This window comes from Acinonyx jubatus, chromosome B1, assembly GCF_027475565.1.
Source record: "Acinonyx jubatus isolate Ajub_Pintada_27869175 chromosome B1, VMU_Ajub_asm_v1.0, whole genome shotgun sequence".
Classification (NCBI taxonomy): Eukaryota; Metazoa; Chordata; class Mammalia; order Carnivora; family Felidae; genus Acinonyx; species Acinonyx jubatus.
In genome coordinates this window covers 33,966,184-33,977,611 of record NC_069382.1, presented here as the reverse complement: position 1 = coordinate 33,977,611, position 11,428 = coordinate 33,966,184, and the positions used below count along the sequence as shown (strand labels likewise).

The 11,428-nt window shown below is 55.5% G+C and overlaps 1 protein-coding gene across 2 annotated transcripts in view; it reads right to left on the bottom strand.

The window, feature by feature from the left end:
- Window positions 1-594: 594 nt before the first annotated feature.
- Window positions 595-11,428, bottom strand: part of LOXL2 (lysyl oxidase like 2) — a 92,220-nt gene continuing 81,386 nt past the window's right edge. For both annotated transcript variants that reach the window (XM_053216419.1, XM_027077389.2), the window contains exons 11-14: window positions 5,518-5,633; window positions 4,241-4,377; window positions 2,284-2,395; window positions 595-1,528 (exon numbers count right to left, since the gene is read on the bottom strand). In XM_053216419.1, coding sequence (XP_053072394.1) covers window positions 1,449-1,528; window positions 2,284-2,395; window positions 4,241-4,377; window positions 5,518-5,633 — 445 coding nt within the window. In that variant the 3' untranslated portion in view covers window positions 595-1,448. The remainder of the gene's footprint in view (window positions 1,529-2,283; window positions 2,396-4,240; window positions 4,378-5,517; window positions 5,634-11,428) is intronic.

Here is an 11,428-nt window from a genome sequence, read left to right as displayed (position 1 = left end):
CAAGGTCTCCAGTCACTCATTTTTCTGGTGTGGGTGGATTTGGTGCCAAGGCGGCCCTATCTGGTGCTCTGGGGTCATTGTGGACCCTTCTGACCCGCTGGGCCACAGCACGCTCTTGATACGGGTGAGAGTCCCCGTGTCTGGGGGAGAGTGGCTAGCCTCGACCACCCACCCTGCCAGTGCCGGGCAGAGCTCAGCCACTGCTCTGTGGGCGCACATGCTCCGCATCACCGCCCCTCCCTTGGAGCCTGGCCGAGGCGCTGCCCTTGCGGGAAGAAACTCCCCCCTCCGCCCCCCAGTCCCACGAGATGGTTTAAATCTAAACGTCCCATCCGGTCCTAACACAGCCGCCGTGCCCCCTGAAAGACACTACAGAACAAGTTCAAGAAAGGTCATGACTTGTGTTTTTGTGATCCAGATGGCAGGAGTTGGTCTTTTGTGGTGGGAACTGAGGGAGACCCCCTGCAGCCGCTCTGGAAGGTCTCTGCAGCCGTGAACCTGTAAGTGCATGCCGGGCTCCCTCCCGCCTACTGTACGGAGCAGCTCTGCGGCTCAGGGCCAGGTACAGAGGCCCAAATGAAACACAGATGCATACCATAAACTTTTTATTCAAAGTTTCAAGTATGTGTAAGTGTCTGTGATGACACATGGCACTCGGTGGGTGTCCTCATCACCCAGGACCCTGGCTATAGCACCGTTGAATCAGTTAACCCACAGAATTGGAACAACAGAAGGATGAGCCACTTACACAGGTGGGTTGGGTTTTTCTTTTGACCTATACTTTCCAAGGCCCAGATGCCCATTAAATGCCACTAAGTTGCTTTGTATTTGAAAGTCTGTGAAAATATAATAATGGTATCTTGAAAAATAAGAGGATTTGGGAGGGGGACCGGGGGAAGCACCAACTCTGAGCTCACCTAATTAGAAAAACACATGGCAGCATTATCTGTGTATGTGATATGATAGAGGCAGTCTGTTTAATTGGAAGAGAGGTCTAGATATTCAAGTTGGCTGGACAGGAGTTAAGAGAAGGACAAATGGAATTCAGCCCGACCTGACCGCCTTGGGTTGATAGTTCATACCACCAACATGGCCCCGTAGTATCTGTCGTGAGTTGAGGGGGGTGCTCTCCTACTTGAGGTGGACCGTGCTTTGGGTGGGATGCTCTGCTGCTAACCGTGCTCCTGGGGTTCCAGACAAGATGGCTCTTGGCACCCACGGCCCTGTGGCCAAGCCCCACCCTGGAGGTCGTCCCCAGGCTCCAAAGGTCAGGCAGCAGCCCCCAGCAAATGACGGGCACACCCCTTTCTCCTGGGCCTTGGGCATGGCTGCAGGGGGTTGAGATGGGGCAGGGGTGGGGCTGGCGAGGAGGGAGTGTGGCCATCAGTCAGACTGCAGTTGTTGGGGACGATGCGCTGTGGCCTCAAGACAGGAGGTGACCTGGTGCTTTACCGTGTGGAGAGCTGGTTATTTATGAGTCCACTGAAGTGTTCAAACTTTTTTTCCGTCTCTTCACTGAAGGAACCACCTGAGGGGTAGGCATTGGGGAGACAGAGTTTGGCAAACCGCATGCTCAGCCTTCTCCCCCATTGGAACTGCCGGCCTCAGGGGCCCTGGAGCCACCGCCCTCCACCAAATGGCCTGCTGGGGCCACCTCTGCGACGCCACCAGGGCAGCAACTAGGTGCTGGTCATCCCCAGGGCCAGGCCCACATCAGGTGTTCAGGCAACACGAGAGAAGGAGCAACTAGACATAGCAAGTTTAGTTTTTGCCATCCCGAGAGTGGGGGCGTCTCTCTTCCTGCCGAAGAGGAAGCTCTGCTCCCTGTCTTGTTCCCCAGTGTGTGTAGTGCGAGGATAAGTTTCTTCGTTGACCACCAGACGCCACAGTGCTTGACTAGCCTCTGGTTCTCAACAGAGGAAAATGATACACAGAACCCGCAAATTGCTGACGCCCACATGTTTGAGGTCACATGTGTAATGAGATGGCCTCAGCTCCAAGCCCGGTGCCGTGCCTCCCTCCTTCCCCGGCCAGAGCTGGCTGCAAAAACCCAGCCTCTGTCCAGGCCTTATGTGTCTACAGCTTCCTTCCTGTGCGTGGAAATGGGAGGCTGGCTCCATTCCCCACGCTCATTACCCGAATAAGGAAGCTGCTCTGATTCCTCGACAAAGGGCAGCTCTCGCCTGTCTCCTGGCGGGGGGGGGGGGGGTGCTGCGGGGGCTGGCGGGCCTGGGGGCAGCTCTGGGTGTGCCGTGCTCCCTCACCAGTGCCCAGGGACCTTACCTATGTGGCAGTTGTACATCCAGATGCGGTGGCCGTCGTAGCGGGTCCTGCACTTCATGATGTTGTTGGTGTAGTCAGACTCCGCAACCTCGTAGTTGGGGTTAATGACAACCTGGGGGCAAGTCAGGTCAGAGGGCGCTGCTGAGTCCTGCCCTGGTCACCCTTCACCCCGGGCCCAGGCTCTACTGAGACCAGCCCTGCCTCCAGAGTCGGGGCGACCTCCTGCTCCAAGAGCAGCCCCGGGGCAGGACTAGCCAGAGATGAGGGGTCAAGGCTGGGAGGAGTGAGAATGTGCACCTCTGTCTGCCTCTGTGATTCACACACATATACCCTCCCATAAGTCGGCCTTCAAAAAGGGGTTACCCTCTCCTGGGTGCCCTGGGAGGTTTGAGATTAGTAGAGGCAGGGATGGGGGCCCAGGGAGGCCACAGAATGGGCTGTTGATAGGAACTAGAAGGGAGCTGGGGAGCAGGATGTGCTGAGATGGGATGGGACAAGGACCAGGCCGTGTGCTCCTGGAGGTGTGATTTCACACACGTCCCTGCCTCTGAGCCTTTCCTGCAGGCCCTTCTGCCTGGAAGGCACGTCCTCCTTCCCTGGCTCTCTCCCGCCTTTGGCAGCATTACTGAGGTCTGCTCTTAGGTCCATGTGGGAATGGAGAGGGCCAGTGAAATCCCAGGCCAGGGCTATCACACATCTAAAGTTCCATGTCTGTCCCAAGGGAAATACTCTTTTCCATTAATCAGAGGCACAAACGCTCCCAGTAAGTTAACTTGCTAATTGTGTCGTCAGGGGTCAGGAACACGGATACAGAGTTGATGTGACCTGGGTTTGCCTGGCTGTAAAATGAGGGTAGTAGTAAAGGCCTTCATTGGGGGAATTACATTCATTTACAGGGTTTAGGCACGGCCAGGCCTGGCATCAATCTTCAACGAGCCCTAGTTATTAAATAGGTGGCATTTGTCAGGACACACGAGAATACACGTTCACCCAGCAAAGTGGTAGCAAACCTCAAACACAAAACCCTGGGCACAGTGTACGTGCACAGAGACATGGATATTCATTTTTTAAAATAAAGAGCACTCTGCTCTTTGGCTGGGCCTCTCCAAGTCTGCGGTTTTGGGTTTGGGGGTGGAAAAGTGCTTGGCTGTCTGATTTCCAGCCTCTGAAATTGCACAGGAAAACTTTCAAAGCCCCTCTGTGGTCACTTCTGTGCAGGTGTTGGTTCTTCCCAGGGCTGTCTCTAGGGTGGGGACCATGGGCCGGGCTCTGGGCTGGCTGAATGCCCCTTGGGAAAGTTTTCAAGGCAGAATGACACATTTCTGGTCACCCACTTTGCCACCCAGCAGGGTGAGCTCGAGACCTAGACGGGTGGAGGTGTAGGAACGTGCCAGAGCGCCAGGGAGTTCTGCGGGCCGGAGCGCACCTGTGCTCCAGAGAGGGCGATGCCGGGAATGTGGTGCCCCTGCTCCCATGCCAGGGGCACGGCTGGAGCATGCCACTGTGTCTGCAGGAAGGCAGCAGCATTGTCCCCTCTGCAGACCCTTTTGGGAGGTCACTTTTTCTGGGAGAGGCAAGTCACAGACGCTTGCGGGTGAATGGCTCCTCCTGAGCTTACTTCCAGCCTCGATAGCACAGACAGGGGAGGGTGAGGGCACGGGAGGGGTGGGGGGGAGGTGACAGTCTGTGTCAGAGGACACCACGGATGAGGGTTGCCTTAGGGTCTGTGGAACAAATTCTCAGCCTGAAGACCAAACCTGGCTACGTGCACGCGCTTTGATTCGCAAGTGTTAACGCGACGTCTCGGGGGCCTGGCAGCTCCCCAAGGGCTTTGTGTGCCTCCCTGCACGTGTTCTGTGTTTGGACACCGCCACCAAGGGGGCTGCCTCCCCCGTCACTGGGGAGAAGGCCGCTCCTCCCCTCAGCAGGGGCTGAAACCCCCTCCTGTGCCCCTCACCTGGAACAGGTAGTCTCCAGGGGGTACGTCAGTGATGTCGACCCACTGGCAGTCGATGTCATGGCGATACATGTCCCAGCAGCCCATGGTGATGCCCTGCTCGCCGAAGTTGGCACACTCATAATTCTTCTGGATGTCTGCAGGCGGGGGCAGAGGGAAGCCCGGTCACCATGCACCCTGGCCCCACTGCCTGAACTACTTGCCCTCCCAGCTGCCCTTCCCCCAAAGAGCCCCAAGAAGGCCTGCTGGGTGGGTGACGTTCCCAGAGCCCACACTCAGCAAATCTCTCCCGTCCCCCAAGTCCTCAGAACTCTGCTGCTTCTGGGCTTGGCATCCCATCTCCCCACTGTGCGGGCTTCTCATCCGTTCTCATTTCATTGGAATCCTTGCCTTGATTCCCACATCCCACCCGCCCCTTTAGGCCCAGCCTGGCGCCTCCTATTCCACGAAGCCTCCCCTGGCCACTCTGGCATTTCCACTAGCCTGGGAATGGAGTGAATGCTTATCTGGGATCGTTCTGGTGCTGATTATTTAGCTTAATGTGGCGGTCATCTTGCCACCCTCTGGACAATCAGCACTTGGATGTGGGCCCAGGTCTGGTTTGTGAATCTGACCCTTAGTGGGTCAGCTGGTTGCCGGGCACGTAGTAAGTGCTCAAAAACCCATCTGTGTGTGTGATTTCCTGGCATGGCATGTCCCTGACACATTTATTGAGAGGCTACCATGTCTGGGCACTACTCTGAGCACTGGGTATATGGAGAGGAATCACTGTGTCTCCCTTGAGGCCCAGTCAGGTCCGGACGGCAGGCATGCCCACAGGTGATCACAGTGCAACCATAATGGCCTGCTAGGGGTGTGGGCAGAGAGCTGCCTCTGTCTGGGGGAGTCGAGAGAGTCCAGGAACCTCAGAGTGGGTCTTTTGGGCTTGGACTCGGAGAGCATGAGCCTGTGGGGCAGGGGTACCCGGTGCTGGGACACAGGGAGAAAGGCTGCGGCAGCCAGAGGGAGAGGGGACCACGTGCCAGGTTTGGGCCTTACCCAGGGGACCGTGTGGACCCACCCGTGCCCATCAGCATAACTCTGGGGGCTCCTTCATAGCCAGGCCTTGCCCACAGAGCTGGGGCCATGGAAGGCCCTGGCTAGAGAAGGGTCACGGGGAGAGTCAGCAGTGGCCAGCGGGACAGAGTCCAGCATCAGGCCTGGGATTCAGGACAGGTGGGGGCATCTGAGCCCCTCTGAAGCCCCCCCCCACCCCCCCCACCCCCACACAAAGATACCTCCTTCGCATTCTGTGTCCTCCAGGCAGAAGCTGGCTTTGTGGCCCTCTGCCACCTTGGTACCATTGAGGTTCAAGAGGTCATAGTGGGTGAACACTTCCATGCTGTGGTAGTGCCTGAAGCAAGAGAGAGGGCCCGCGGGTCAGTGTCTGGAGGAGCTGCCGCCTGCAGCTGGAGCCAGCAGCGTGGTCCGAGCAGGGACAGGGCCTGAGGGTGGGGAGGGCAGAAGCAGAGGCCGCTAACCGCTAACCATGGAGCTCCAGCGGCCACGCTCTGGCCCGGCCCCGGCTGTCATGCAGGAGGTACTGTGGGGGTTAGTGAGGTGAAGGGGTGAGCACTGTGCCTGGGATACCATACGCTCAATAAACTAAGCTATCTAGAGGCTCCTGGGGGGCTCAGTGGGTTAAGCGTCCGACTCGATTTCGGCTCAGGTCGTGATCTCACGGTTCTGAGTTTGAGCCCCACATTGGGCTCTGCGCCGACAGCGAACCCTGCTTGGGATTCTCTCTCTCTCTCTCTCTCTCTCTCTCTCTCTCTCTCTCTCTCTTTCTCTCTCTCTCTCTCCTTCTCTCTGCCCCTCCCCTGCTTGTGCACGCACACTCTCTCTCCCTCAAAATAAACAAACTTTAAAAATTAATTAAGATATCTTTAATAGGTGTTTTTCATAATCTTCCGGGGCACGAATGTGGCTCTCCCAGCCCATTCCTATTGGGTATGCTTACCGCAGACTGATAAAAGTGATTGATGTCTTTTGAAAACTTTTTTTTTAATGTTTTTTTTTTTGTTTTGTTTTTTTACATTTATTTATTTGAGAGAGAGCGTGAGCACGGGAGGAGCAGAGAGAGGGAGACACAGAACCCAAAGCAGGCTCCAGGCTCTGAGCTGTCAGCACAGAGCCTGACGCAGGGCTCGAACCCACGAACTGCGGGATCATGACCTGAACCGAAGTCGGACGCTTAACCGACTGAGCCACCCAGGTGCCCCTGAAAACTTTTTTAAGTGGGAATTCGGTGGGAAGGGAAAGAACAGAAAGGGGAGGGCACGTGGAGGAAGGGGGAGAGGCAGGAAGAGCAGCGGGGTATCTGGACCAGCCCCTCACACAGCCCAGTGTCAGGCAGGAAGTGGGACTAGGATGCAGCGAGGCCTCAGCCTCCCTGACACCAGCTAGGGAGTGAGCGACAGGACTCTGTGCTCCTGGCACAAAAAGGGGGAGAGAGGGCTTCTCAGGCCCTTGGGAAGGAGCAGAGCATGGCAGCCGCGTCCTCGTGGGCCCCAGAAGAGAGGCCGGAGAGCTTGTGTGACCCAGCTGCTCTAGCCCCGCGCACCGTTTACATAACAGTGTCCCATCTCTTGGCCTGGGAGGGATTGAGAACAGATGCAGATTCTTGGAAGGTGGTGCATTTGGGTCAGACCAAACAAGGGGAACATGGCTGCCCCTTGCGGGCGGGGGCCTCCCTCTGGCGCTCTGCTGGCCAGGCCCATCCTAAGCCGCCATGCGAGCATCACAGGCGTCTGCAACTATTTGAACACACTCGTCGCTGCCATTGCAGGGACACGGGGCAAACGGGGAGACAGAAGTTCAAGGCACCCAAGGCACGGGGAGCAGAATGCCTGGTTGTGTTTAGGCACGACCTGAGCCTCTTCCTCAGGAAAGTGGGAATGATAACAGGACCCACTCTCAGGGCTCCTGGAAGGACTGAATCTGAGAAACTTCAGAAAAACCTCACGCGGGGCTTGTAACAGAGCGGCACTCAGCACCTGTCGGCTCTCTCTTGTTACTCCGGCCCGCAGTAGTGCCAGGAGTAGTAGTTTCGTCACCACCACCACTATTCCCACTACCATTCCCAGGCTTCCTCACCCCCCAGGTCTCACGGGGCCGGCCTCAGGCTCCCTCCGCCGGAGTACTGCAGTCAGGACAGAGGCAAGAGAGGAATGAAAAGGATCGGTTTTCTGAGAGGAAATTAAAGGCTCTTTCCCCCTTCCTCCTGTGTTTGCTTGTGCTAAAAATGTCAGGAGTTCCTAAGCTGGGCTTTTCCCAGGTCGCTGATGTTTCTGGGTAAAGCGATGCTGGGCCAGGGGCCCCCCGAGAACATTCACAAGGACGCATTTTGTGGCAAGTGGAAGTGATGACTTTGAACGAGTCTATTTTGGCTGCTTGCAGGAGCAGGATGAGACATGAGGTCTGACTCATTGCCTAAAACATGTCTGCATCTTTCAGAGAGGGGTTTATGTTGCCATGTTTACCGGCTGGAAAGACTGAAGAGAAATAGGTTTATGTTCCGTTGTCTAAACAAAATTCAGACGGAGGCCACAGATGGACTGTTGTAAGGCTGACCTTCTCCCACTCCCCCTGCTTCCTGCACGCTTGATTTAAGTCTTCCCTAGCTCTTCAGTTTTTCCCCTGCGAACACTAGGAGGGAACAGCTGGTTCGGAGCCTCTTGATCCCAGCTAGCTGCAGCCCTGGAGCTCCAGTGCTTTATCTCCGGGACAGGTGTGGACATGACCCCGGGGCCACGTCCTCCTCCCCGCCGGCTGGCTGTGGAGGCCAGGGGTACCCCCCAACTACGCACCTCAGGAGATCTAGATGGGGCTACCAGGAAGACGGACGGACATGTCCTAGTGATGAGGCCGAGGTGTCCTGACTTTTGCAAGCCTTAAGAGGACGCCTGATCCATGGGGTAGACCTAGGGAAACTCTAACGTGGAAAGAAATTCCAGAACCTAAGAAGAGAGAGCATAACCTGACACTTGGTGGAAGTCATTGTAATCTGGATAAAAGGAAGGATGGCCTTCTAGCACAAGACTCCAGAGCTCGGTATCCTAAGACATGGTACCAGGGGAAGAAGGAACTGATGAGTACGTGGACGACCCACAAGGCTGGTCCAGAGGAAGATGGCGGGTTTGGGTATATCCCTTGTCATCCTAGGTTGTTGGGGGCCCAAATAAAACTCTGCATCAGAGAGTCCATGCGCACTGTAGAGGAGATGCTGTCACTCTTCATCCTGTCCCATACCAGCCACATGTCATAGAATGGACAGTCCTGGCTGGTGCTCAGCTGCGGCTGGGACAGTGCTCTGTCCCCACTGCAGAGAAAACTGGGGGTGTGCTCCAGTCTCGGGAGGTGCTATCATGAAGGGCGGGGGCCTTCCACCCTTCCACCCTGCTTCCCCATGTGTGAGGAGGAGCCCTCTGGCCAGGCCAAAGCCCTACGGATGCGACGAGGGCCTAACATGGGCTCACAGGGGCCACATCGCACCTGTGGGGCTTTGATCCAACATGGGGGCCTGCTCTGCATGCGGCAGAAGCAGGGCAGAGCGAATGAAAGTCTCTCCTTGTAGCCGGGCTGTCCCTGACTCGCTGGGCTGGCACCCATGCTGGACATCCACCTCCCCACCGGCCAGCTCCTGGCGCCTTTCCAGGGGCTTCCTGAGCTGTGAAGGCCTCAGAGGAGAGCTGCTCTGTGCTCACCTTCGTCTGGACCCCGTGGAACCTGTGATGTGATGTGTCAGTTAAAGAGGTGTGGCTCCACCCCCTGGGGCGCAAGTGGCAGGAGGGCAGGATCATCAACCAAGGGCATGATGCATAGGAGAGAGAACAACTCAGGGCATTTTTTCCTATGTCTGATTGGCAAGGCAAGTGCTAAGGGGGTCAGTCTTCACGTTTCATTTTAAGGCTTTCAAGGAACACAGTTCTGTTCCTCATTGTACCATCAATTAAATTGGGAGTGATAGTTTTCCCCATTCATACTAATTTGAGCCAGGGTTCTCAACTTTGGCTCCGAGGTCTGTAAATCTGCTGAGATAGGGTATTAAGTCTTCCAGAAAATTTGTTTTGAGTGGAGGGAGGGCCTGCTGTCATCAGACTCTCAAAGGGACCCAACAGAGGTATGGGGCCAGGAGTCCTATTGACAGGTCCTCCTACGGAGACTGGAGAAGCCCCCTGGAGCTCTGGAGGCCAGGGTGCAGGGGTGTCCTCTTATGTTCCCTGAGATCTTATGGTCATAGGCTCTCAGTTACGGACCAGGAAGGGGTGGCTTGGAGGGACATATGCTTGGCCAGCATGTTTTTTCTACCCATCCCTCCCAAATCGTTGATGGGAACATCTGTAAGCAAAGAAATGAAATAGACTACAGGGAAATCAGGGGGTGGGGTGGCATAGAGATCGGAATGCCTGGGGCTCCAGATCAGAAGAAACACTTCCATGGTGTCGCCATGTGTATTCTTAGAGGACAGACCATTGCTCGGAGAGCAAGCATATGTCCCACGGAGACTTCTGCCATGTAATGTCTGGGTGGACCGCCATGTGTGGGACAGAGATGCAATTATGTTCCACTTATAATAAGCAACATCAGCCCCCGCAGACCCAGGGCTCCCACCACGTGGTCTCCAAAGGAAATCAGGCACCAATATGGTCATGACTTTAATTTTACTCTTTGACTTCCACCCTGCAGAAGGCTGGCATGTTTCTATATAAAGACCAAAAATTCTTTGGCTAGTCGGGACATTCAAAACACAATTTATAATAATTATAAAGGAAAATCAACACCCTAAGTTCTATCATAGTCTTTTCTTTTGAAACAGATGGAACAGCTCTATCCCAAGACTTATTGGAATGTGACCGGACCATCAGTTGTGACAGGAAAAAGCAGGAAAAGGATAGCTTTCTGATGAAGATTCAGCAGAGGTAACGGAAAGATTTGCCCACTCCCTGGGGTCAGACAGCCGGGAGTGGAGGGTCCCTGCCGGGCGACTTCTTGTGTTACCCTGGGCAAGTCATGTAGACACTGAGCCTCTGTCTCCTTACCCTTGAAAATGAGGGTTCCATGTGCCTGGCAGTTAGAAGGGGGTCAATAAACGTCAGTTCTTGTGCCCCTCACAGTGCCTGCTTCCTTTTCGAGCTGGAAGGACGCCTAGCGATTGATCAGCTGGGCTGGGGCTTCTCAGGCTCTGATGTGAGACGCGCACATCAGCGGGTGATGCTGACAAAATGCAGATTCTGATGGGAAGGTCTGCGGTGGTCAGGCTCTGCCCAAGCCCACGGGCCTCACCGTGAGACGCAGGGACCGAGGACGAGAGCTGTGCTGCCGAGAGCTGTGCTGCCGAGAGAGCACTGATGCACAGGAGGGCGCTCGCCGTGGACCCCTGAGGGGCACTGCTGCCCTGTGCACAGCAGGGGCCTCCGCCCCTTCATTTTCAAAAGTGTGCTCACTTCTGTTCCCTCTACCTGCCCAACTCAGGCCTCAGCAGGAAAATGCAAACAAGCTGGGGCAGTGGGTCCTGGATTAGAGTAAGAATCAAGGCAAAGTGAAAAAAAAAAAAAAGAGAAAAGGCAAGGAGATGAATGGGGTGGCTTCTGTTGGCTCCAGCTAGGGCTGGCTCTAGGATTTCACTCTGTTCTTGTGCAGGACTTACAACACTGGGACCAAGTCCACAGACTGAGGGCTGGCAGGGACACTGGAGGTCCCCAGTGATGTAGCCCAGATGGCCTGACATCGCGCAGCTGGTTACAGACACAGCTGGGTTGAGAGACCAGGTCTCACGACTACTGGGCCTAGAACTCTTGTCTCCACACCCACTGTCTTTCTCGAGGTGTTTAAAATACATTGATGAATGAACTCAGTCTAAAAACTGCAGAGCCCCCAAGCACCCCACAGATCGTGAACTTGCCGTAGATGCATTTGAAAACCATTGACCAAAGGGTCAATGGAGAGGCATCGGGTCCTCAAAAAAAAAGTTTGTTTCCTAACAGTAGAGGCATTGGAGGCAAGAAAGAGACTGGGCTTAGGGAAGGGGAGGTGGGCCGGGGAAGCTGAGAGTGGAAATGGCTGAATAAATGTAGAAGGCCATTGTAATGACCCCTCCAGTGTAGGAAGACTCTGCCTCCTGGATGTGTGGCCTGTCAGCTCTCTCCA